Source organism: Pithys albifrons, chromosome 1 (assembly GCF_047495875.1).
Source record: "Pithys albifrons albifrons isolate INPA30051 chromosome 1, PitAlb_v1, whole genome shotgun sequence".
NCBI classification, from domain to species: domain Eukaryota; kingdom Metazoa; phylum Chordata; class Aves; order Passeriformes; family Thamnophilidae; genus Pithys; species Pithys albifrons.
The window spans coordinates 97,631,669-97,658,633 of NC_092458.1; the positions used below are offsets into that span (position 1 = coordinate 97,631,669).

At 40.9% G+C, this 26,965-nt stretch overlaps 1 protein-coding gene across 1 annotated transcript in view; it reads right to left on the reverse strand.

The window, feature by feature from the left end:
• Positions 1–26,965, reverse strand: part of MYH15 (myosin heavy chain 15) — a 44,117-nt gene that overhangs the window by 8,057 nt on the left and 9,095 nt on the right. The window contains exons 8-33 of the mRNA XM_071572526.1: positions 26,455–26,518; positions 26,264–26,362; positions 24,305–24,408; positions 23,737–23,875; positions 23,035–23,153; positions 21,821–21,970; positions 20,765–20,935; positions 19,514–19,693; positions 18,077–18,209; positions 16,259–16,326; positions 15,253–15,340; positions 14,888–15,005; positions 14,519–14,642; positions 13,700–13,836; positions 13,070–13,325; positions 12,388–12,630; positions 11,621–11,797; positions 10,974–11,119; positions 10,288–10,378; positions 8,944–9,333; positions 7,832–7,958; positions 6,917–7,035; positions 6,244–6,440; positions 4,862–5,211; positions 4,164–4,288; positions 1,322–1,437 (exon numbers count right to left, since the gene is read on the reverse strand). Coding sequence (XP_071428627.1) covers positions 1,322–1,437; positions 4,164–4,288; positions 4,862–5,211; positions 6,244–6,440; positions 6,917–7,035; positions 7,832–7,958; positions 8,944–9,333; positions 10,288–10,378; positions 10,974–11,119; positions 11,621–11,797; positions 12,388–12,630; positions 13,070–13,325; positions 13,700–13,836; positions 14,519–14,642; positions 14,888–15,005; positions 15,253–15,340; positions 16,259–16,326; positions 18,077–18,209; positions 19,514–19,693; positions 20,765–20,935; positions 21,821–21,970; positions 23,035–23,153; positions 23,737–23,875; positions 24,305–24,408; positions 26,264–26,362; positions 26,455–26,518 — 4,031 coding nt within the window. The remainder of the gene's footprint in view (positions 1–1,321; positions 1,438–4,163; positions 4,289–4,861; positions 5,212–6,243; positions 6,441–6,916; positions 7,036–7,831; positions 7,959–8,943; positions 9,334–10,287; positions 10,379–10,973; positions 11,120–11,620; positions 11,798–12,387; positions 12,631–13,069; positions 13,326–13,699; positions 13,837–14,518; positions 14,643–14,887; positions 15,006–15,252; positions 15,341–16,258; positions 16,327–18,076; positions 18,210–19,513; positions 19,694–20,764; positions 20,936–21,820; positions 21,971–23,034; positions 23,154–23,736; positions 23,876–24,304; positions 24,409–26,263; positions 26,363–26,454; positions 26,519–26,965) is intronic.

A 26,965-nucleotide genomic window follows, 5' to 3' on the forward strand; every position in this document is an offset into this window, starting at 1 on the left:
AAACCCACCAATTAATGGCCAGGTCCCCCTGTGAAAGGCAGCTTAGTGTCAATTTAAAGGCAAAATGGATACAAACAAGTCCTACCATGTAAGTTTTGCTGCCTTACAACCAGAAGGTAACTCAAAGCACAGAATACAACTCACAGATTTATCTCACTGCTGGCCAAGTTTTGCTGAAAGCGTAGGAGTTCTCAGAAATCACTGAATCAACAAGGAAAACCCTGAGTGCCTTATTGCCTCAGCAAGATACTGCACTGTGCCCTAGTCTCCCAGGAACAACACAGCACGTCTGCTGAACACTCATAATGAAGCTGGAGCAGAAAGCACTGATTAGCTTATCCCAAGGTCTCTGCAATCCAGACACCTGCAGTATATCAGAAGATTGAAGGGCCAAAATATTCTTGCGTGTGAAACAATTAACATATCAATCCCTGTATGTACACTGACCAGGGTGAGCCTTGGACATTCCCTTCTCTACCCTTTAATCTACCAATAAACAATGACATGATTCTTGGATAAATAGCATTGCAACACTGACTAATTCATGGCCAAAGTTTTCTGAATGACTCCACACACACATTGTTGAAAATCTGGCTCAGTATGGCCTCCTTTTAAGCGTATAGTTCTTCAGACTTTCATGTGTGCTGGGTGGAAGGGAAGAGACAAAAATGTTACCCTCCTCTTATCTAAGTGCTTTCCATTTTTCTTCTGCATCCCTCTTACCTGCAAGCTCCTCTCCTGTTATATTTATACTTTGTGCATCTCTTCAATTCTCACTGCTTACCCAATGTTGTACACATAACAGCCATCTCCTCACATCCTCCCACGATCAGTGTAGCTGTAATTACATAAATTAACTGAATGCCTTTACATAACATAAGTTTGAGCACCACTCTGGTAAGTACTACTGATTTTTGCCTGAAGTTCCCCTTGGGAGTCAGCCATACTACTGGATTAGGAGATGGCAGCCCTCTAGATCAACTTGTTTCCATGCTGTAAATATATAAACTTAATGGCCCTTGGTATGCTGGGAATTTGGTTGTGCCAGTCAGTTTTATTACAGCTGCCATGCAACATGCATGATGTGTTTAATTGTACACTGACAGAGACTGATCTGACAGGAATATTTGAACTAAAAAATGGTATTGTGATAGAATTACACTTTGGCAAACAGTCAGAGCTGTCTTGCTTTCTGGTACAGACGGTATCTGCTTGTGCTGGCATAACTACCTGTGGTGCATTTGACAGGCTCAGGACTTGGGAATCTTTCTGGTCTTTTGAGACTTTCTTCTTAAAAAGCATGCTGTTTCCTGCACAGTACCTTATGTTTTCCATTTCTTCCTCCTTTTCTGTCAGTTTCCTTTCAAACTCTGCTTTAAGTTGAGAAAGTTCAAGTTGAAAACGAAGAGTCTTGCTTTCTTCATGCTCCAAAGCTCCCTGAAATAGAAAGTACCAAGAGCTCACAAGCCAGGAATTGCTTTATTTTTTTTCAAATCACAAACAGCTGCACAAAGATGATCCCTTCACACATCTCTTCCTTTTTCGAATAGCACTATTTCTGCCTTCCCTCTCTCTCTCTAGGCAAGGACACGAGTAACTTACATTGCAAAACAACACATTTACTTGCCTTCTAATGCAACCTGACAGTTGGAAAACTGAGCAGCAAGCTCCTCAGAGGACAAACTGTCAAAAAGTCCACAGCTGACAGGAAAACCCCCAAACAACAACCAACACCTTTGGCCCTGCCTGCATGGCTTTGACATCAACAGATGTTCCCTGCTCCACACCTCTGTACAGACACCCTCCAGAAACTCCCAGGCTTGTAAGGGATAGGAACAAGATAAAACAAGATTGTTTTTAGGAGGGTGAAGGAGTCCACACCTTCATTCTCCAGCTCTCAAAAGTCTCTCCAAATCACAAAGTGTTGGAAGCCTCCCAATTATATAATCTTATTAGGCAATATGACTTCAAGGAGAGAAAAAAAAATATCATCTCTGTATGATAAAATGCAAAAATACTCTGTAATTCTTTCCAATTATAATGAATTGTCTGTGAAATAAGGGAATTTTTTTCCAATGTCTTTATTGCTATATTTATCTCATATAGGGAAGAACTAAGTCAACAGTTCATACACAAATAAGGTTTCTGACTTTCAGGTCTTGCATAAACCAGGCTCATTGTCTTTCTGTCTCTTTGTTGATCAGACAGGGAATGAAAGCACAGAGTGGAACATCATATTTTTGGAAGTGCTCTCTGAGGGTGGAACTGCTTCCCTTGAGAAATGGTGGAAATAGAATGGAGGTTCTGAAAACAAAGCTGTACAAAATCCCTGCGAACCTCTGGCCAACCTGCATCAGCTACAGGTCAGTCAATGCACATTTCATGCCAAGGAGCCACAACATATTAATGGGAACAGCACACAGATGTTCTGTGTCACCAGGAGTGACTGCTAGAGATGCAAATTTGCAAGGAAGGGAGAAAATTTCCATTAAACCATTTCTTCCACAATTAAAATAAGATAGTCACCACTTTACTTTGTTAGTTTCTAAAATCACTGAGATTTAGAAAGTCATTCTACGCAGTCCAGAAAAATAAAGTGTGCCCCCTAGATCCCTCAAGAACTGATGTATTCCTTCTAGCAAGGGAAGTTTTTTAACAGAGTACATAATAGTTTTCCACATCTCAGAGCTGTGGAGGAAAGGCATGCTCTTTCCTCTGCTCTGATCATGACACCTGTTTTTTGTCTGTGAAATCTCTGCAATGTATAAACCATCCTGTAACAGACAAAAGAAGTTGCACACCACTGAAATTATTAATGGATCCCTGTCACTGGATGATGTTCATTTTAGCAGATACTATTTACATGCAAGTCAAAAGAAATGCAGTCTTCACTAAAAATCCCTTGCTATATGCTGTGTTGCTTCTAGCCAGCAACACCTACACCTCTTCTTAGCTTTGCAATGTGCCTCACTTTTGAGAAAATCTGTCAGCTGAGCCCTTTAAGTGAATAACAAGTATTTCCAGTTGCCTCGTTCTGTATTGTTGTTTCTGGAAACTGAGATGAGGCAACTCTCTTGGGTATGTGCATACTTGTCACTGTAGAAATTAGTGCGGTGAGGCCAAATGTGTTTATCAAATCCTGTTGGACTGTTTTCATTTGCTTTCTGAGACTACTGCACCTTTTCAAGCAGGCTGCAGTATCCAATACAGTATCTGAGACCTTATAAAATTGAAAATCATCAGGTTTGGTTTTTTAATTCTCATAAACAGGAAATGGTGAATTTGCTGTTGAAAACTAGACAGTAGAAATATCTAATAAAAGAGTATAAGACCATCATTTTCATCAGTTTCTGGTTTTGGAAAGACTGAAATATTCTACACTAAAGTGAGCAAAGACTGAATTTTGAGACAGTGGGCAGAAGATTTCTGAGCTTCCTGAAAGTAAAAAAAATACCTAAACACTAAACCAAAAACCCAGAGAATGGCAACAAGGATAGTGAGCCTAGAAAATATGCCTTATGAGGATGGGCTGAGGGAGCTGGGTTTGTTTAGTCTCAAGAATAGAAGGCTCAGGGGGCACCTCATTGCTCCCTAAAACTACCTGAAAGGAGGTTGTAGTGAGGTGGGGGGTCAGTCTCTTTTACAGTGCCTGCAGTGAGAGGACAAGAGGAAAGGGCTTAAAGCTGAGGCAGAGGAGATTCAGATCAGATACTAGAAAAAAAAATTCACTGTTAGAGTGGACAGGCATTGGAATAGGTTGCCCAGGAAGGTTTGAGTCTCCATCCCTGGAGGTGTTCAAAGGGTGTCTGTGGCTGGTGCTGGGTGATATGGCTTAGTGCCTTAGAGGTTACAGTGGTAGAGCTGGCCAGACGGGATGATCTTAAAGGTCTCTTCCAACCTCGAGGATTCCATGACTCTAACAAAACCTGAAAGCTACAAGACACCTTCTTTGAAAAGGCCTCCATTGATGATCATAGGGCTGTCGTCTCCAAAAGTCACTAGTCACTCTTGAAGACACTGGTTTGCAAGGCTGGAGGAGCTGGGTGCAGAGAGGTTGCATGTGCTACAAATCAATACACTGGCTGTATTGCTGAGAGGATGAAAAGTATGGAAAATCCTGATAAAGACACCTTTTCCTCTTCCCCTGAGCTTTCTTTCCTTACCTCTGCTTCTTCCAGAGCCAGCTGAACTTCTGACTTCTCCTGTTCAACCTGCTTCTTGATTTTTTCTATTTCATGGAGGCTCTTGTTTCCTTCACTAATCTGATTGGTCAGATCAGAAATCTCCTCTGTAACAAAAGAGCACTGATGAATTTAGCAAACAGAATGTCTGGACAATACTGCAATTCATGGAGTGTGAATACAGGACCTATGTCTTAACCTGCTGCCTCAAGGGCTTGTCTGTACGCAAGTCCTGTCTTACTTTCACTTACATCTTTTTTTTTTAACCTGAACAACTTGAAGGCACAGCCTTTCTTTTACTGCTTTTTGAAGTGGTTATAGTAATTTAGTTTTTATCTGTGATCTGCAGGCTAGCAACACTGTGTTCTGCTATGAGAGCTGTGTAGGCTTCATCCACTGCACCTCTGTCGTCTTTCTTGTTCCTTCCATGAGACTGGCTCCTCAGCAAGTGAGCTTCATTTGCAGGGGAGAAAAAGCAAGCCTGCTCTCCCCTGACCATAGCGATTTCCATGTTCAAAACCTTCATTGCCAGCATCAGTCAGTGTCTCAAATGACATTGGAAAGCTCATCTCAGGATGGGGTTAACACCTTTTCCCACAACTACTATGGGGCACCTGCATCCCACATGCTGTCCACTGATGTGGCTCTTGCACTGGCTGCAGGACCTGAATGACACCTACCTTGCAGGTTCTTGTTTTCCCTTTTCAAAGTCTCCAGGTGGTCTAGTGTCTCCTCATAGGCATTCTTCAGCTTGAATAGCTCAGTGCTGAGGCCACGGGCCTCCTTCTGGGAAGCCTCCAGCTCAGCCTGTGACTCTTCATACTTCTGCTTCCAGTCACTGATGATCTTGTCAAACCCACGCTGCTTCTTATCCAGAGAGGCAGCTGCTGAGTTGGCCTTCTCCAGGTCAATCATCATGTCTTCCAGCTCATTCTGCAGCCTGTGCTTTGTCTTTTCCAGGGAAGAGCACTTGGCATTGGCCGCCTCAATTGCTTCCTCGGCTTCTTGCAGTCGAGCAGCAAGTTTCTTCCTACCAGGTGGGAAGACACAGTGAAACGAACAAGTGTGACCGCTGCTGTGTTATCCAGAAACAGGGACACCAAAGCAATGTCTCAATAAATCAGTTTTGAAAGGGAAAACGTTGGGAGGGGAGGGGAGGTGAAGCAAGGGGGAGGAAAATGGAGGGGGAAATCAAGCCTCTGGAGAGGAGGGACTAGGATGGAAAAAACCCCAGCTTAAATTATGAATACTGACATGTGGCAGATAATTTTGTGCATGTGTGTGAATATTTGAAATTGAACTTTTGAACTCACAGGCACCAGCTTGCCACTTGCGAGCTGTAACCAGAATGGGCTCATTGTTGATTTTTGATAAGATGTGTCTAAATCACAGTGTCATTTTCCTCCAATTAAGAGATATGAGACAACCACCAGTTCGGAGGTTGGTCATGCCCTGGGCTTTTGTTCATAGACTATTTAGATTGGGAAAACAGGGGTCTGGGAGTCCTGGCAAGAAGAAGTCCTGGGAAGAAAGGATGGCCTGGAAAGAAGATTGTGAAGATACTAGATGGAGAAGATATGCTGGAAGTGGGGGAAGATCCTGAAGATCACAAATGTGCAGAGGCAGATGCTGGAGATGTTTAGAGACCTTGCCCAATAATACTTGTCCTGGTAGCTGGGAGCATCTGCACAGCGTGAGCCAACATGACCTTCTGTCCTGTCTTCCCAAGGTAGCCATCATCTCGCAGCTGGGAAGGGAAGTCAAGGCCAAGGAAACAGTTTTGGGCAAAGGCAAAGCAAGCAAATGTGAAAGAAAACCAAGTAGGGCTATCTCATATTGTGAGTTCTCAAATGCACCCCAGTATCCACAACCATAACTCCACATACAAGGACTCAGCATAAACATTGACCTGCCTAAGCAATAAGAAGAATAGGGCAGCCACAAATAACAGCAGCAAGTCAGAGGAACTTTTCCAACCAGGTTGCCCTATTTCTTAGCATTAACAAGTCCCAGGAAGCACAGTCCTGACACCCAAGGGCACAATGAAGCCCACATAACTCACTTGGCATCTTCCAGCTCCTCAGTTCTCTGAATGGCATCAGTCTCATACTTGGTTCTCCACTGTGCCACTTCTGCATTTCCCTTAGAGAGAGCCCGCTGTAGCTCTGCCTTGGCTTCTTGCTCCTCCTCATACTGCTCCCGTAAGAGATCACAGTCATGCCTGGCTGCTTGCAGGGCATGAGCCAGGGCATTTTTGGACTGCAGGGATAGAAAGGTCACAGCATTGCAAGGTTATCTACAGCAAAACCCAAACAAACAGTTCCTAGAAATTTCAATGGAGGCTTCAGCCTTTTTTTCATTTTGCATCTGGCTTTGACAGTTCAGGACAAGTGAAGTATGAAGTGTTTGAAGTCATCCCTAACTGGTGACATGTAGAGGAAGCTATCAAGACTGAAGATAACTTAACAGCTTTGGAGAAATACCCAAACTTTTAAGATGCAAGATCTGAGATTTTGGCTATCCTACCAGGTAATTTTTATTTAACATTTATGGATGCTGATGATTTTCCCCAAACTCTTCTCTAGTGACTCACCTCAGTCAGGAGCAAGATCAATACAATTAGCAGGAATCATTGTCACTCCTGTGTCTCATTTCAGCTTTTATCCAGGCTTCAACTGAACATGAACATTTTTCCCCATTCCATTCCAATGAATGGGACACAGTCAAAACATTACCTTGGTTTCCTCTTCTAGCTGTCTCTTAAGTTCTTCAATCTGTTGTGTAAATGATGTTTTCCCCCGGGACAGCTGACTTATCAGTGACTCCTTCTCTTCAAGTTGTCTAATAAATTCACCTGCCACAAGATTCAACAAACAAAACACAAAAAACTTTCACATGCAGCTGTAGCTCAATTTGTTTATACTCTTTTTCACTACTTTACATTGCTTTTCCACAGGTTTCTTTTCAGAAGGCTGCAAAGCACCCTGAGAACCTCACAACAACCAGCATACAGAGCAGAGTGATACATCCTTCCTCAGTACAAGGAGGGTGTCACTGCAGGCTGAAAACTGAGTCCATAGAACTAGCAGGTTCTTTGAAAATACAAAGAACAGTGTTGTCTGAGGAGGATGCAGAAATTAAATGTTTTTTAGCTCTGGCTAAAAAGGTGGCAAGAACTTATAGGGTATGTGGTATTTTGGGTCAGATAAAAGCATCTTTTCTAGGGTGCAATGCCCAAAGTCAGATTGAGGAAGATGGTATTTAGCACAGAGAGCAACAGTATGCCAACTTCTTTATCCCTCTAGCACGGCAGGATGGATCCTTATTCCTGAAACTTGTCCTTGTTCCTGAAACTTGGTACCTAGCTGGCACATCTGTTTCAGCTCATGAGATGGCATCACAGTGTGCTGGTAAATATGGTTATAGGTTTCTTTTAAATGTCAGTCCAAGGAAAGATCTCACCACCAAAGTTATAAAAAAATTAAAGATGGGATTATCTAAAGACACAAAAGCTACTGCTCCATTCAGCAATCCTAATCCAGCCACCTCCAGAGCAGATGCCATTGCACAACACATCTCACCGATGCAGTGCTGAGGCACCCTTGATAAATTCCTGGGAAACAGTCTATCTGCGCTGAGTGTGTACATACCGTTCTCACTCTGGAGTTTTGTCTTCTGAGTAGTGAGGTCATTCATGAGACGAGTCATTTCATCCAGTTTCGTTTTTGTCTCATTCAGATGGTCTTCATAAGTGCGACAAAGTTTTTCTGCATTGGCCTAGTTGGAATCAGGAGAAACACAAAGAGAGCTGAAGCCTCCAGGCAGATATTTGGAAGCTGTAGCCTTGTAAATGTGTCCTTTTTTGTGTGTATGTGTTTGTCTTTCAAAGAAATGGCAGGATGTCGGAGGAGACCAGACTGATAACACAGCAGTACAGCAGGGAAGAGTAGATCCACATCTCTGGTCCCAGGTCAGGGGACTCCCAATCAGACTGCTTTCTCTGTTTGTTTTCCCTGAATTTCATTCCACCAGTGTAAAAAGATTCTGATAGAACTTCAAAAGCAGTCACATGCCTATGAAGTTCAGGCATAGTCTCCTCATAATTGCTAGATGGGAAAATCACCTCCAATGAAAATTGCTCTACTGATTCTGCCTTAATTGCCATTTATAATAAATTGGGTTTGATGATAGCTTTCTAACTCTGAGAATACTGACATTTCTTTTCTTCACTTGCACTGAAAGAAATCTATTTAGAGTGCTCTGAAAGCTACCAAGATTATCTACTCAGGAAAAAATCCACAATTCAACTGTAGGAAGTGAAAATACACAGTGTGGTCATGTAAGCCTTTGCTTTGCACTCCTTGCTAACATAAATCAAAACTGTGAACCAAGGGCAGGATCTGAAAGGACTCTGCCTAGGGTGAGAGATATCCTGTATTGGGTGGCATCACCCCTGTTATCACTAGCCTTGGGGAGCCTAGTTTAAGTGACACATTTTTGTGCTCTGAGATACATGGATAAACAGTATGCCTGGGACTGGGGATGCACTGTGTGTTTCAGACAGCCCAACTGCTGTTCCACCTCCAGGTAAGAAGGGCTTTCTACCATGAGCTGTGGAAGAGAGACACTGTGCATACAAGCACCCTGCAATTGCAAGACACTACCTTCTGAACAACCCCGGCTGTACCAGGTGTCCTTCAAGACCAGCCTCAGCTACATATGACTTTGGGAGCCTTTGGGAAGCCTCAGGACCCTCCCTTACTTTTCCCTTGACCATCTGCTCCATGTTGGATGACAGATCATCCACTTCCATCTTCAGCTCGCTTTTCTCCTTCTCCAGTTTCTGCTTGACCCGCTGCAGGTTGTCCAGTTGCTCCCCCATCTCAGCCACGCTGTCCGCATGCTTCTTCCTCAGGGTGGCGGCCGTGGCCTCGTAGTGCAGCGTCGCCTCCTCAAGGTCCCGCCGCAGCTTCAGGAACTCTGCCTCACGTTTCTTATTCATCTCCAGCTGGGCAGCTGTGGCTCCTCCAGCCTCCTCAAGTCGCTCACTCAATTCCTCCAGCTCTCGGGCCAAATCTGATCTCTGCTTCTCCACTTTGGCTCGAGCAGCTCTTTCTGCCTCCAGCTCCTCTTCCAGTTCTTCTATACGAGCCTATCAGAGAGATGTGAACATCTTTTAGTGACCTTCATGATGATTCCTATCAAAAGACCATGGAGCACCTAACAAATTGTTAAACCCTCTGCCAGCCCACATTTTACAACACCAGCAGCTCAGCAACGAAAGGACTTGCCCATCTGTGTCAGTAAATCAGACCTTGAGCTACAGTAATGATGATGAGTGACGTCTTTTTCACAGTAATTGTTCTACAAGTTGTAGTTCAAGGCATTTAGGTCCAGGGTATTGACCTTATACTCTTGTATTTGACATTCAGCTGAAGCACATGTGAGGACTTACTTGCTAATAGGAGTAGCAGCAATAAATTGTCATTTTAAGAGCTCTGTGACTGAAGTAACTTCTCTCTAGGAGTGTTAAAACAGGATTTCAATTACAGCAGTGTGTAGAATGCATGAATAGCAAATATTCATTGGGAGCAGTCTTTTTTATTAAAAGATTATTTTGACTAATATGCACTTTACATCCAAGATATACAAATATTCTTTATTAAAAAAAAAGTTGATATTTTTGGGTCCAGATATTTTGTTTGGACTGTGCTGACTTTCCTTGGCCTTTTCATTTCTATTGAAATTTTCCTGAGCATTTAAACCCTTTCTCTAAATTTCAAATCCATTCTTATCACTGCTGAACTCCTCAGCAACTACCCTCAGCTCCACAGTTTGGAAGAACATTATTTGCTTTAAACAAAATACCAGAGCCTTTCTGCCTTGCTTAAAGCTGCTAGAATTCTGTGGTCATATGTCCTGCTACTGGGAAAGAATTACTATAGAAAGAGTGGCCTGAGGGGAAAAGGGATCTGTCTGGAAAGCTACAGAGATGTACCTCTTTGTGTCTCAAAGAGAAGCTGCAGCTAGCCATGAAAAGTTTCTGCAAGGCCTTTCGGTGAGGTACAAACTCATCCCAAGATATACAAGAAGAAAACAAGCTGACCTGAAGTTCCTTGATCTTTTTCTGCAGCTGCATCACTATAGCTTGTTCATCTTCTATCTTGGAATTCAGCTGGCTCATTTCAAATTCTTTCCTGCCACAAAAAGGAAAATCCTACTGTGACAATTTGCCTTGTAGCTTCAAGTTAGGCTTTTGCAATTTTTAAAGAGTTGTTCAATAAACTTCTAACGTATCTGAAAATGAAAACAATCCTCATATATTGCAATTTGCATGAAAACACATTTTCCTCTGAGCAACAGTTTCCAAGCCAAGATTCTCCATGCATTTGTGCAATTATATCTCTCTCTCTTTGTCATACAAAAGTAATGCTATTTTCAGACTAAATGGAAAAATATCTTTAACAGTCAGATCTTCCAACAATACTGTCACAGATAGTTAGGATGAACAACTTTTCAGAGAGAGTTCCTTCAGGTTTCCCCTCTAAGCAATGAAAACATTAATAAAGTTTTTGTGGGTTTTGGTTTTGTTTTTAATGCTGAAAAGTTTAATTAATTCTAATGTTTCAGGTATAGTTTGCAAAAGTAAGTGATTTTCCCTCCCTTGGCTACACACTCTCATAATGAAATTTCCTTTTAGCCACCATTAGAGCAGGATGACACACCTGAAGGCTCTGAAATAAGAGTTGCAACTGTACTCCTTTATTTTGTACAACAGAATCAGCTTCTTACTTTTTCAGCTTTTCTTCCATCTGCAGCTTATCATTCTCCAAGTCCATGACACTCTCTTGAGTCAGCTTCAAATCCCCTTCCAGTTTGCGTTTTGCCCTTTCTAGATCCATCCTCACTTTCTTCTCTTGTTCAAGTGATCCCTCAAGCTTTAGGAACAAAGTCACTTAATAAATGCATTGAACATAGATGGTTTATAGCAGTCAGATGTATGCTGTGCCCAGTTCTGTGCTGAGCTCTAGCATGCTGTGAAGCAGTACTTTAACCACAACTATCACTTCCCATTTTTTGTTTTCTAGCAGCCAGTGGGCATGTGGACTAAAGAAACAGAACAAAAGGGTTGGTCCATGCTTTACAGTTGTGCAAACATTACCGTCTTAGCAGCAAAGTTCTGTTTGACTTCATGCCAGTTGCTCTGCAAATGCAAATTGGGTGGATTTTCCCCTGTTATTGTAATACTTTCAAAGGCTGAACTACTCAGATAGACTTTTATATTGTTCCAGTAATTATGTCTTTTACTGAGAGTAAAAGGACTACATTTCCAAAATGACAGCAATACATTTCAAAGCTTTGCAACCTTTCAGTTTCATGAAAACTGTTAAGTGGTGGACAAACAAGCCTGGTGAAACATGAAGGCAGAGCCAGCTTACATCATCCACTTGCTGTTCCAGTTTCACTTTAGCTTTGCTCAGTGTGTTGACTTTGTCCTCCTCTGCTTGTAGGTCATCTAGAACTTGCTGATGAGCTTCCTGCAAGGACTTTTTCTCCTTCGTAAGTTTGCTGATATTCTCATCAAGTGTCGCCATTTCTTCTGTCAGATTTTTGACCTGTGTGAGAAAGGAAGATGTATTTGGAAGATTTTGAAGGAAGGAATTATCACAACATGGCTCAAATGACTATCTGTTCTGAACTTGTAAGTAGGAAAACAAAGGAAAAAAAGGGATCTCTCCTCTCCCAGCACCTTGTGGCTTTTTGAGTGAAATTGCCATCAAGGGAGCCAATGTTTGCCAGTTCTTGTGGGTGTAGTACATTATTTCAAATGTATTAATTTTTTTTCAGTCTGTCTCATGATGGACTTCAGCTTCTGATTCTCTTTGGGAAAGTAGCAAATGAGCTTTACATTTGCAGGGTGTAAATAGGAGAGCTGGAAGAATTCATGGTTACAGCAGAAAATTGTTTACTTAAAAATGACCAAAATAGACTTAATTCTTTAGCTGAATTGCAGCAGAAATCACTTCAGAAAATGGCAAATTAGGCTCAGAGTTAACAATTTTTGACTCATAAGGTCAAATAACTGTATGTACTGATCCTTCAATGTGGCCTGTGTAACAAACAGTGCAAAACCATCAGAAGACCAGTAGTACTTGCCATAAAGGTAATCCATGCCCAACCTCTTTTGGTGACGTTCTAAATGTACCTTGTTTTCAGTAGCATGCTTCTCTTTCTCTACTTTTGCAAGTGTTATTTCAAGATCATCAATATCCTTCTTGAGTTCAGAGCATTCATCTTCCAATTTCCTCTTCTTAGAAGTCAGCTCAGAATTCATCTCTTCCTCATCCTCAACCCGCTCTGTCAGTTCTTTGACTTTAGCCTCCAGCTGAATCTTGGATTTAATCAACAAGTCACACCGTTCCTCAGCATCTGCCAGAGTGTCTTGCTCCTGGTGTGGCACAAGGAAGAGGACAGCATTGACTGCCTGGCCTTTTTCTTTTCCTCACTTGTCCCCTATCCTGTAGGTGGTCAGGGAGCCTGATTCAACACTACAAAGCAGTGTAAGGAGAATTTCCTACTCTTGATTTCAGAAGACAAGTAATTAATGGAGCAGGATGAGACCATGGTGCGCATGAGTAGTCACATATGAGACTACTTCCATATCTTACTGCCACAGGCAGTGCCTTGTACAGAACCTCTTAAGATTTGCATTGCTAGCCCACCTGGTCATATGCTAAAACATGAGAATTTCTATCCACTCTAATTTTTGGCAAGACTCTGATAAGCTCAGCAGCTTATTTTAATAGAATTTTGCTGCAACTCTGGTCTGTAACCTCTTGAGATTCAAAGCACATGTAGTAAGTATACAAATCTATGTGTCTACTCACAGCTTGGAGCTGGAGAAGCAAATCATTTTTTTCCTGAACTAAAGAAACTTGCTTCTCTTCAAGTTCCTTTCTCCGGGCTTCGGATTTTTCCAGGGCCTCCTTCAGTTTCAGGAATTCTTCCTTCATATTGGCCATCTCCTTTTCAGTTTCTGCAGTCTTCAGAAGAGGTTTGATTTTAAAGAAAAGCTTCATCCAGGGCCAGTTCTTGACAGCCATAAAAGCGCGGATGTTCCACTGAATTACAAGAAGAGCATCCCTGGTTTAAGAGAAAAAAAACAAAATCCCCTACAGCTCAGCATGAATTGAAAAAGTGAGATATTTCTTTCACTTTCAGTCAGTTTCATATATTTGTTCTGAGCAATATTAAGAACTTGTACTAGGTTCCGAGAAAAACAAGAACTTCCTCCAGATCCCTTGATTTTCAGAAACATGAAAACTTTCCAGATCTGATTTTTCCCAGAGCTGCAGGCAACTAATATACAGTTGCTATTATTTTTATCACACATCCACTTAAAGCCTTTAATTTAGGGTTATCTGTAGCTTTAGGGACCATAATTAATGGCTCTATTCAACTTATAATTAAATGGTAATTACTATTATCTGCTAAGATTTAAAGGGGTGCCTTCATACCTGCGCTCCACTATCTTCTGAAACTCAATCCTCATCAGTCTGCCGCGTGCTCGTGCCTGGATCATGGTTAAGATTTTTGCAAGTCTCTCATCCCTCATTTCTTCTAGATGGCCCAAGAGACCAGCCTTGAAGAACACCTGGTACATGCACAGATGTAATTTCATCATAACAAAGGATTTTATTTCAAAGTTACACAGACCTTACCCAAATAGTTCAGAATGGTCTTTTTGCTGACACAGTATAAAATAAACAAGTATGGAGGACCAAGTACTACTTGCAACAGTGACTGCACTGTGTGGCTCCAGACTTGTTTTAAAACTGGGGTTTATCTCCTCAGTTTTGAAAAGACCAGACTATTTTATTGCCACAATACCTTTTAACTGTGGCAGAGTTCTAAGTAGGTCAGCTAAACCACAACTCCTGACCCCCAGAAATCCCTGCTAATGGGATCATGTCAGAATTGCACATGGCCTCATTTCAAAGGCTGCAGCTGCTGTTGTCCATCTATGTTTGAATGTACCTATATTATATTAAATAAGCTATTGTTTTACTGGGGGGCATGTAGCATCAGCTGCTGCTGTGTCTGCTTGTAGTGTTGCTGTAATAAAAGCTTAGTGGGAGCTTGAGCCAGAGAGGTAAAGTTTCCTCTAGCACAGCTTAAAACCTACTATCACTTTGCTTCTATTTTGTCAGTTTCTTGTATTATTATGTCTCCATTAATCAATACCGCTGGAAATTGCATAGTGTGCTATTCTGAAAATTTTATATTAAATTTACCACTTTTCTCTTTGCAAAGCAGTGGTGGTCTTTTCTGGTTACCTTAGTATGTCCAAACCGATACTGGTTATGGTCAACATCTAAAGATGCCATCAGTTTTTCAGCAGCTTTTCTGCTGTCCACAAACTTATCCTCTGGGATTGCACCTGGATTCAGAATGCGGTACCTGTTAACAACAGATGAGCAATGAGTAAAATTAGCCTGCATTCTCCTAGGGGGTTTTCCCCTCTTCCCCCAAAACCCAGGGTAATTTCCTGCTTGGCATCTATAGAATTGTGCCTTCCATGTTCAGGCAAACTGAATGGAAAATAAACTTGAATGGAATAAAATACCCCAAATAAAAATGAGAAAACATGCTTTGCTTATTTTGGTGGATTGCTTAGGACAGGAGACAGCATAGCTCTTCATTACCTTTGTTTGAAGTCAGCATAAAGCACCCTGTTTGGGAAACCCTTACGGCATATGCGGATGCCTTCCAGGACACCATTACAGCGGAGCTGATGCAAGACAAGGAACGCATCCATTTCACCTGCAGTGGAAAAACAAGGATAATTTAAATGGAGTTTCCCCATTGGGCTTCATCTTCATCTACTTGAGGAAACTGGAAAATGTGAGACGTCATCTCCTGAAAGAGGAACACCACTGGATAAGGTGAACAACACAGACAGTATTTAAGTACAATCTGGTGAACTAGAAGGAAGTAATAGACAGAGGAAAAGAAAGTAAAAGACAGAGTTAAACATACTAAAATTTTAAGCCTGTTATGTTTTCCATACCTGGAGTTTTTGATTCATTGGGGATAATGCATCGTACAAAGTGAGGGGCTGTAGATTTTAGGTTAGTCATCAGCTTGTTTAAATTTTCCTAGAACAGACACATTAGAAACACGATCAGCTTTAGCAGTTTAGTGAAATTCCAATCAGTTATTTCTTTGATTTGTTGCTTGTTAAGTTTATTTAAGGTCATCTTTCTAAAAAATCTTGATCAAAGTTATAAGCTTACCAAAATTATTACAGAGAAATATGTTCAAATAAACCAAAGTTCCACTCAGTTGTAGGAAAGTCTTAAGAAGACACATTTTACTTGCAACTCCAGAAATGTCAAAACCAAGATGAACAGCAAGCAAGATGCAGTATCATCCTATGAAGCATTTCTGTAAAGCCAGCTGCATTTTTCCCTTGTCACTTCCCCACTTATGATCATGAGTACCTCCAAACAAGATAAAGTAACATGACTAGCGGGAGGTAAAAACTACCTTCCTTACCTGAGGTTTACCCACACTACAGCTTCCTTGGTAAATCACAGGTCCCATTTTCTCCCAGTCATGATCCTAGTGGCAGATTCTACCAGGAGGACATGCCCATCCCAGTAGAAGGGAATAACTGAAGAAAAAAGAGGCTATCTGCCCCTTCATTCCACTATAACTGCTTTAACCTTAGGATCCGATTCCAAGTAGTAATGAGATAGGGACTAGCAAATTACTTGTAATCAGTTCCTATTCCAAAGATAGGCATGAAGCTGTAATCCACAAAATAGGTGATAAAGGTTGTTGGCAAAATTTTCTCAAACAAAAGACAAAAACCCACTTAATCTTCTGATTGCTCAAAGATGATGAATGGAGCTGCCCCTGACACATGCAATTTTAATAGCCAAGGCCAACAAGCCATCCCCAAATCAAATTCCAGTGTTTGAATTTCAACTTCTTCTTGTCCATTACAATCCTTAACATTCTTCAAAGCATTGTCTTAACTGAAACCATCAGGTGAGGAGAGGTAAACAGACCTTGTGCAATGAAGACACTGTTTGGAAAGAAGCACCTTTCTTGCGTTTCTTCTCTCCACCCTGGTCACCTTAGGAGGAAAAAGAGATGTAAACCAGTCTGTATCTCAGTAAGGGGTGCAGGCAGGGTGTGGGAAACAGAAAGACCATTTTAATAGTGCTACTGCCTTTGAATGAAAGGCATAGCTAATGACCTGATAGCTCTGACTGAGCACATCATGTGTGATACTTCACAAATTTGCAGCTCTCTGTACATATTTAGGATTTTTGGATTGCATTTGCATTTCAGACCTACACCACATTGCTTGTTATGCAGAAAGTTCATAAATATGAATAAGACAGAAAAATAACTTCTAACAAAATTACTTTGTAGTTCACTAAAAGCCCCATAGGTGACATGATGTAGAAAACCTTAAAGAAAACTAATGTTTTCAGAAAATTTATACTGTACTTTGTACTGTATAGACACTGATTCTCATGTCTGCTATGCGGACACTGAAATTGTGCAAGTTCCATTTGTCTAGAGTAGAGGGAAATAAATATTTTTAATTTTAGATATAGTAGCTTTGAATCCCCTGAACTTTGCTTAAAGATTCAAAGTCAAAATCACTCAGATCCTCCCAAGGAATGCTGATTTCTTTCAAGACCTTTACTAAGTTTCACAAGTTTCAAACATGACCCAAAAATGTACAGCAGTTGCTGCAGCTTTCTAAACAGTGGACAATTTGATCATTCCCAGGAGGTCTGGTATTCCGTCACCTGTCAACAATAGTCAACATAAAAGAAGAAGTGAAGAGTGCAATGCGCTTGATGCAATTATCCACAGCCTTTCCCCCTTCACAAAGCAGCACTGCTGAGACTGGAAAAGGCTAATCTGGACAGGCTGTTCTTTCTTTCTCCTGACACCTAAAAAAACAAGCCAGTATTCTGACAGGAATATCCACCGGCAAATAGGCAGTTAGTAACTTGCAAGGATTTGCTAGTGGCACGATTTTTGTTATTTACATTCAGCTCCATCTCATTCCCATTATGAAATCTTCAACCTTCTCGCTTCCTGGGGAAGTGTCTTATGATTCATGACAATTGAAAAGAAGTTACTAATAAACAGGCTGTAAGTGATTGCAACTTCAGGACATAAGAGCTGCATCTTTGTAATGAATGCCAGTTATTTACTTAAGATCAATTTTCTAGATGTTTGCTGCTTGTCTTCTCAGAAATAAAACAGTTCCATGTAAAGGATAGAGATTAAATACATCCTCGAATGTACATTAGCCTTGTGAAATAAAATACCAGCAGCAAAAAAAAGGAAGACATACTGACAAAGCCCTCTGCTTTGGCCAGTGTGGAATGGTGTTCCTCTACCTTCAGTGTCTACCTGCCACTAATCCAACAAAAGATTTCAAAACTCCCTCTTAAACTAGGGTATTTCCTATTTATTTCCGGGTAGGTAACAAGGAGGACTATAGCATGGGAAAGAGGAGCTGTTCTGGTTCACAGGTATTTTATATACACAATTTTTGTGTGATGCTTGTCTGCATATCTGAACACTTGTACGCTCAACTCCCACTGCAGTGTTCACAACACACAGATTTCCTTGCCAAAATTGCTCAGAGATATTATGCATTCAAACTAGCTGAGTTAATGGTCTCCTTGCTATTACTGGCAAACTCCTACAGATGCTGTGTGCATCTAAATAATTAGTCACTGCCTCATCTAACACTGAGGCAATTGCAGTTGAGAGAACTGTTTTGTTTCTGAAATTCATTCCGAAGCACACATCCCAAAAACCAAAGAAAACCCACATGAGCTGATTCTGCTTACCACTGTCAGCACCAACGTAGCTTTCAAACAAGCTTGCCAGGAGTTTGTTGGATGATTTTTGGAAAATACCTACTACGGTTTCATTAAGTGGGTCTTTGTTCTTCTCAAGCCATCCAATGATGTTGTAGGGAACCTATAATAAGGCATTGAAAACAAATCAGAGGTTGCAAATGTTCCCCTCCAGATCAGCCAGGAGCTCTTTATGGCTTGGCTTGAAGCCAGTGACTCCTTATGAAGTGCTGTGCTCAGTGCAGTACCAGCTGCTCAGTTTTTCATCACTTCCCCTCCGGTTCTCTTCTTCCTAATTCCCAAACTTCTCTTCCTAATAATTGCCATCTGAATCCCACACACCCCTTCCAAACTATCTGGTCCCTACATCTTCCCATGGACTCCATGTGGTTGTCTGTAGAGATACCACATGTCATTGTGTCCCAGAAACCCTGGTAACAAGTGCTGAAGTATAACCCAGACAAGTAATAATTTAACGTCAAAATAGCATGTGACACTGGAATAATTAGGATTTTCTAACAGAAACCTGATGACTAAAAAACTGACTCCAGGACTTTATCACAGCTCTGTTTAGTGGGAAAATATGTTCCCTTATGAGTAGCATAGGGAATAGAAATTCTAATTTTCTTTGCTGAATACATTAACAACTACAGATAAAGACCAAGATGGGCATTATATCTTTTAATAAACACAAAATTACCTTAATGCTCAATTATAATTTGATATTAACAGCATCAGGTGAATTCCAACTCTGCTGTGCTGAGACTTCATATCATCTGTAAAAAAGGTCCTGTACCTCTCAAATTTTCTCTGCCTATCTGGTCTGAAAACAAAGCTTTGAAAGTGGGCAAGTTTTGGCTCAGGCATCAGAGTACTTAATTTTATACTGGTTCACCCCAACATCGGCAGGCCTGCTAATTAAACCCCCAATGCAAAGTTAACCACTCTTCCTTTTGCTATTTTGACACAGCGGTCCTAACATGATTAAAACCTGATGCCAAATTTGTTTGTTTGTTTGTTTGTTTGTTGTTTGTTTGTTTTTAAAATTTATTTAAACTCCCCTGAAGCTAGGCAGAAATCTATCAGTTCATTTGTCTAGGAAAACAAGATTAAAAGTTACATACTGTTGCTGCTGTTTAATAACTAATTTTAATCTGACTACAGAAAAACTGAAAAGACCAAAGCATATTTTCAGCAAAAGCACTGTTAGCCTTCCTCAGTTTGTTTCATTCTATTTGTATATCCAAGTACCAGATGTCCTGGAGTCTGGTGACATCTTACTGTGCTGCAACACTTGTGCAGCTTTTACTCCTCACTGTTCCTTTCTTCCCATCTTCATCCTTCCCACCTTCCCTTGTTGTGTGCCACAGCCAAACTCCACCTGGGAGACCTCTAATACAAAGTCTACCTGCCATCAGAGGAACTTACTGCACCAGCATAATGAAGCAGTTCAAAGTGAGCTTCGTATTTCCTCTTCTTATCAGGTCTGGGCTTCTGTAAATTAGGTGATTTGCCAAGGTGATTATCATAGAGCTTGGATTTGAATGTCATATCTGTAGCTTTCGGGAACATGCATTCCTCTTCAAGGATAGACAGAATTCCCAATGGCTGTGGGTTTAAGAACATCTTTGTTGGAAAATGTTTAGGCTGCCTGCTTTCAGTAGCTGTGCAGCCTGTTAGTTTTATCTGATGGAATTTTAAGCCTAATTTTAAGCAAAATTTTTTCTCCTCCTGAGGGGGAAGCCTTTGACTATTCAGTTAAAAGAGTAACCACACCTTTGATTATTCAGAATGTCAATTCTGCCTTAAGAGGCTTTATGATGGCTTTCAGAAAGGGTTTTATTTACCTTTCAGGGCAATTTGACTAACTAGCATTTTATCATTCTTGTTTCAGGAAAAAATGAACTAACTTTGTAGCAGTGGACAGAATGTTTATATGGGACTAGAATCATGCAGATATCCTGACTCTGAAGAAGAAAGTGATTAAGTAGAACACTTAATATCAGCCTTTCTACTCTAGCTCTTCCAAAAGTCCTGGTAGTGCAAGATGAGAATTTCATGTTTCCTTTCAGATCAGTAGGGATAGATGCTGTGTCATAAAACATGGCAGAGATACCCAGGGAGATGCAGCTTGAGACAGCTGTCCTCACCAGGACCACATTATACTCACAAAAAAGGGAAAAGGAAAGGCATATCCCATGCAGGGAAAGTGGTGAGAGGTTTCTACCCTTTCCAGGGTAGAAAGAGCACAAAGCATTTTGCACATCGACATGTAAAGTGAGAAACAGGATCCTCACAGGGAGAGGTACAGGGCATGAAACTGAGGCATAGCATTTGCCCTGAAACGCTGACAAGTTTGATGTTAACTGTATGTGGAACAAATGGAAGAACAGCAGGGACAGAGAAAGATAAATGAGCAAACCAGGGAAGATTATACAGCTGTACAAATTACCAGTTACAGCTTGTGGTTACTGTTTGCTCTGTAACAAAGAGTTACAGAGGTAAAGTCGAGTAGACACAAATACGAAATGATTTTCCTTTGATTCTGTATTGTGTGTAGAAAGCCATGAAACTTGCCCTGCTGTTTATCCTTCTCTGTTCACTGTGCTGTGAGGAGACAGCCAAGGGAGCATCATGAATAAAACCAATTCAATAAGTACTCCCTAGCACTGTACATACCTTCTCAATTAGATCAATGCAGGCCTGCAGGTCCATGCCAAAATCAATGAATACCCATTCAATGCCTTCCTTCTTATACTCTTCTTGCTCCAGGACAAACATGTGATGATTGAAAAACTGTTGTAGTTTCTCATTAGTGTAATTGATGCACAATTGCTCAAAGCTGTTAAACTGCAGAAAGAGATAAAAAAGAAGCATTTGCATTCCAGTAAACTGTGGTAAGAGCTTGGTGGAACAGCAAGAGCTTGGTGAAACAAGAAGGAAACTGCTTATATCTGAAACCTTCTAAACTAGTAACTAGTTGAGAAACTACTGAGCATAAGAACAAAGGAAAAAGAGGAGGGAGTTCAATAGCAGAAAGCCAGCAGCCCGCATTTGTTCAGGTCTCTCAGGATGCTCATGCCTTTCCTTCAGCAGCAACACCAGTCCTGTGAAGCAGGGCCAACACACTTTTGGCTCTTCATGTACAGAGAGCAACACGTAACAGCAACAGCATTTAGCACTCATCTTCAGGAATGGATTCTGAGAAAGCAAAGCCGTGACATGCTTTTCCCACATACACCCTGTACAACAATAGAACAGAACAACCTAGGCTGGAGGAAAGCCCTGTTGAAAACCTGTAGTGATGGGGACTCTACCAAGCCCTGGGGAGGCTGTTCCAGTGAATTATTGTTCCCACTGTAAAAACTTCCTTTCTTATATCAAGATGAACATATAACTCTTATATTGAGACACAAATAGAAAGGAATATCATACCCTATAAAAGATGCTTTCTCTCAAAAAGAAAGAGTGGGAACAATACATTCTCCTACAACACAGCCCAAAGCATGTGAGATATTGTGCCCAGGAACTACTGGCATGTCCAGCTGTGCTAAATGCCAAGTGTTTTTTACATCTGTTCGTGGAAAAAAACATGTAAAATCAAGTGCACTATTTGCCTTATGGCTTTCTCAGCACTTTGCTGCCTGTTCATTTAGAAAAAGGAATACCCACCCAAGAGCTATCATTTGACATCTTTTATTTTCTTCCACCAAGTCCTCACACATTAATACTCACATCAAAGATTTCAAACCCAGCAATATCCAGGACTCCAATGAAGAACTGTCTTGGCAACTTAGTGTCCAAGGTCCTGTTGATGCGCACCACCAGCCATTTGAACATTCGATCATACACTGCCTTAGATAAGGCCCCAACAGCATACAAAACCTAAAATACATGTTTCAAAACATCACCATGTAAAAAAAATCCACTGTGAAACACAAGGATTTCAGTGCGGTAGCTTGTTTCAATGTCTGCTTACACCTCAAATGAAATTTCACAATGTAATCACCAAGGTATACTTAATACAACACACAGCTCCTATTATCTCTGCTTAATTTTCTTCAAATCATTGCTATATGTATGTATGCATACTAACATGTGCATAAAGTGCTCCTAATTCCTCTTGGGAATCAGCTGGACAGCAAGTTGCAAAGGTTTTAATCTCTTACATGTTTGTGAAAGTATCAGAAAGCTCACATGACAGGTGCCAGCCATGATGCCCAGAGCTACTGCCAGAACAGGGGGAAGGTCTGTGCTCAAGTTGCTCATTGCCATTTGCTTCTAATTTTTGAGGGATGCGATAGCATGACTAATGGCAAAAGTCTGCCTGAAGTCTCTTCTTTAGCCTAAGTACAACTACACCATTAGGGTTTGCAGCAGTTTTCTAGTTTCTGAGCCTGTACCACAGCCTGTCTTCAAACAAGTTTCATTGTAACCAAAATGCTGCAGCGTCTTCTACAACACTGCTACAGCTGCTGTGGTGCTAACTCAGGGACTCTTTTCCCCCTGAATTAAAAGACATCTTTAAGTGGATATTGCCTTTAGTTGATTGAGGTCACACAGAGCTTAAAATTACATGAATAATGAATGAGTGATGAGTGAATAAATGAACCATGGCTCAACTCTTCCAGGTAACTATTCTCATCCAGAATTAGATATCAATCTCCATGTGGTTTTGCTGCACCTGGTTTCCTAGAGTGGCTGCTACTAACACATCAGAAAAACAATCCTATCAAATGCACTGCTGGCCACTATTCCTTTGTCAGTCTCTTTACCAGTTTCCCTCACTTTCACTGTCTGTTCCTCCAAGTGTGGGGATATAATATGAGAACAGGTACTAGAGGTTCATGTTAATATTTCTAGCAGCTGTCTGTCTCTCTGAGATGTTAAAGACAAATTCTCAAGGCTTGCAGGGCAGATATCCAAATATCCTGAAAGCCTCCTCTTACCTGTTCAACACTTTGACCTTTGGTCACATACTCGTTACCAACTTTCACTCTAGGGTGCAACAAACCCTTAATCAAATCAGAGGAGTTGATTCCCATCAGGTAGGCAGCTTTGTCAGCACCTGGTCAAGAGAAACAATGTTTCAACTGTTTTAAATTTCTACATGGAAACATGCCTAGCCAAAAAAAAAAAAAAAAAAAAAAAGAGAAAAAGTACACCCACCTCCAATGAAAAAATGCATAAAGACCTTGGTCTCTTAATGACTTGTGTTAGGTATGCCTATGCTCTCCCTTACGGTAAAAAGAATCATCTAACCACTTTATACCTCAGTTGCTGCAAGAATCACACTTGAGAAACTCTTCAGATTTAAGGAAAAAAACATACTGTTTATAGATAGTTTCAGGTGCAAGAGAAAGTAAAGAAGCAAGACACGAAGACATGCAAGAGAAAGCTAAGGCAGCAACATTTTACAACCATTTTGTGCAAATGGTCTCAAAAAGGGAATTTGATCCTGTTATTGTGACTTTGTTTACCTTCTGAGTAAGGTTACCACTGGACAAGCCTGCTACAAATAAAGCACAGCACTCTTGCTTGAGCAGAAGCTGCCATGTGCAAGAACAAAACAAACAGGCTGCTGCTTCCTCAGCACAGTGCCTGATACATGCCACATGAAGGTGAGGAGTAATTTTAGCTGTTATTCTTACTTTCAGTGCCATCAGCCTCTGCCTGCTCTTCCCTGGGTCTTTGTTTGAATTTCATATTCCCAAAGTGCATGATGGCACCTGTGAGCTTGTAGGAACCAGACTTCTCATCAGGCACAAATCCCAAGATGTCCATGGCTTGCTGTGACAAGGAAACACAGATATTTTGTCACTTCCCTACTCAAAAGCAATGGTGTTTTGCAAACCCACAATCTACCTTTGCATGACAGATATTGCTGTCTTTCCAAGGGGTGTTATCACCCAAAGCAGCCACTGGAACACCCTGAAGACCCAGCAGTGGCTGGGGAGCAGGGGGAGAGCTCACTTTAACCAGCATTTTATAAATCAAAATTATAAGAGCATTGTGCCCATAAGCATGACATGGAGCAAGGCCAGATTCAAAAGCGTAATAGTTTACCAGGCCTCATGCTTCAAAGTCCCAACGCAATGAAGACCTGTTTCTGTTTTCTCTTGAGTAGCTTCAGTGACAGAAGTTAGGGTCCTCCCAGTAATTTTCCTCCCCACATGCACCTGATCTATGAAACCCAAAGTCAAATCCATGCAGGCTTACATCTGTTGCCAACAATTCTTCTCCATCATCCAAATTGTCCACTGTAACTACTCCTTGGGAGCAAAAGTGGTAATCGTATGGGTTGGTAGATATCAGTAGCATATCTGTAAAAGAACTGCCAAGGTCAAAACTGCCATCTATTCAGGTTATAGCAAAGATGCAGATCAAAAAATCAACTGTGACATACATTTCTCTTTGCATAACTGGGTTGTTTTCTTGGGATTTTTTTTAACAACTACAGGTCAGCAATCAACTCTCTTATTCTACTGGTGTAGTCTGAAGAGGAAGATTTAGAGAAAGTGTCAATAACAAGAATATGGGAATACTGCATACACATGTATTAAACATGTAATGCAGTATATTAAGTCTATAACTTCCTGTATAGCCCTGCTTTCTGCCTTGCATGCCTGTAGGGGTTAAAATACCACCTAAGTAGAGGGAAGTATGATCTAAGACAGGAAGAATGGGCATAGTTCCCCCTTTTTTGTAATAGTCTCACACAATAGTGATTTCCATCACTCTGCAGCAGACGGTGTCTTTTGACAAATGAAAGTGTGAATATGGTTCACTCTATCTCTCCTCTTTTCTTTTGCTTCACATCAAAACCCAAAAATGCAGAGTTATTTTCTAGAAAACTTGCTGACTCCAAAACTAGAGACAGAGATTTGCTTCCTTAAATCAACAGAAAGTTTCTCCCATGCTCAGCAGACCAAGGTTTGGTCTATATTTCAATCTTTTGTATACATGCACACATTCCTACATGCATATGTATGTAAATATATATATGCCTATCAATACATGCTTATATAAAATCTTATTCTCTATATGTCCGTCTGACTTTGGTAAGTATTCACTATGTTATATATTCATTCTTGTTTATATTACTGATTTTTATACTGGTCCATATTTATATATGCCTGTGTTTGTATACAAGCACATACATTTCTTGTCTACAAAACAGAAGTCCCTGTTGGTTACAGCTTCTTCAAGGACCTGCAGATATGCTCCTGCTGGCCAGAAAGGTGTGTGCTATTGTATACAGATAGTTTATGAGAAACAGCATAATTTCCCAGCACAGAATTCTCCCAGGAATCTCAGTGCAAAGCTTCCTTGAAATCTTTTCCATAATGTAATTGTCATTAATTAGGCCACATAAAGCTAAGAGTGTTAGGGGCTTGACCATGCACTGTCAGGATAATAAGACTTCAAAAGAGATCATGATTGCTATGGCTTAGTGGGAGTTTAGAGGAGCAGTAAAGTGACTCCCCAATGTATTTTATAAAATGTGTTCCTTTAGAGCACAAATTGAAGTCAGCAAACCACATCACTTAAATAACTAGGGAAGGTTTTACTCAAAGCATTAGAAGATGGGAGCAGAGAGACCTCAGCTGCTCCCTGCCTTTCTGCAGCAGGTCTGTGGGATCACATTTAGCCAGGGGAAGCTTGAATGGGGTAATCACCCCATAACCAGCAGCAAGCAGCTTTGAATATTCCGTCCTGCTGAACAACGTGCTGGGATGTCAGTTTTGTCACTTGGGCACAAAAAGGAAACTAGCTTTTCTTCATGGACCTATAAGCAGATCTTCTCATACGTGAAAATCTGGATAATTAAAGTTTTATCACCACAAATGCTTTTGGAGGCATAGCATTTTCCAGATGTTTTGAGACCTTGGATTACACAAATTCATTGTGACATTTTTGCCTTTATAACGCTATGTTTTAAAAGTCCTGTCTGAGTCTTATTCCTATTAGACTAATCTGCAATATCAGAAAAGTGTCTCTGTTGCTGCCACTGGAATAGTATCTCTATGGCATTGTATTTGGCAGTGGAAGTCCAGTTTCATCAAGTGGAAGCATAAGGGCCTTTCTGCACATGGGTTTGCCCAGAACCCCTCCTTAGCCACTGTCTGTTCAGTTGAAGGTTGGTTCTCAAAGGCCATGGATCTGCATAATGCTTACCTAGTAACTCTGGTTTCTTTCCTGACAGAATTTGGTAGAAGATGTGATAGTCTCTTTCACCAGGTTGCTGGAAAATCACTCGGGATTTCTCCAGTAAATCTAGTTGCACAAAGGAAAATTTAGTGAGAAAGGCTCTCAGAGCTTTCAGATGAGCAATTGTATTTTTAAAAAGGAGAAAGTTTTCTGCTTACAAATCTCAATATCAGCAGATGACAGCTTGCCAGTAGTTCCAAAATGGATTCGGATGAATTTACCCTAATTCACACAGAAGAATATTCTAATTAGCACATATAAGTATACACAGAGGGAAACAAAGGATGCTTCTTGACAGCAATCATTCGGCCCAAGCAATCAGTTTATTCCAACTTCTTGGATTTGCACAGGCAGATTTTAAATGAGAAATATCAAACAATGACATTGTCTGTTCCAAGTCTAAATCTGTACATACAGCTATGTAATCTGCTTGTGGAGAAATGATAACAGTATACTTATCTGCCAAGCTAAGGCACAGGAGAGCACACGGCTTCCAGTTTCATGACGCAGGTTTACTGTAATCCAGCACTCAGAGCAATAAGCCTGAACTTAAGAGACACTGGCTCCTTTTTTTGCCTTCCTCTCGTTTGCAGTCCTAACTTATATACAACTACTTATATCAGAAGTGTTCTGTGATTTTACATGGCTTTGCCCATTAAACTTGCATAT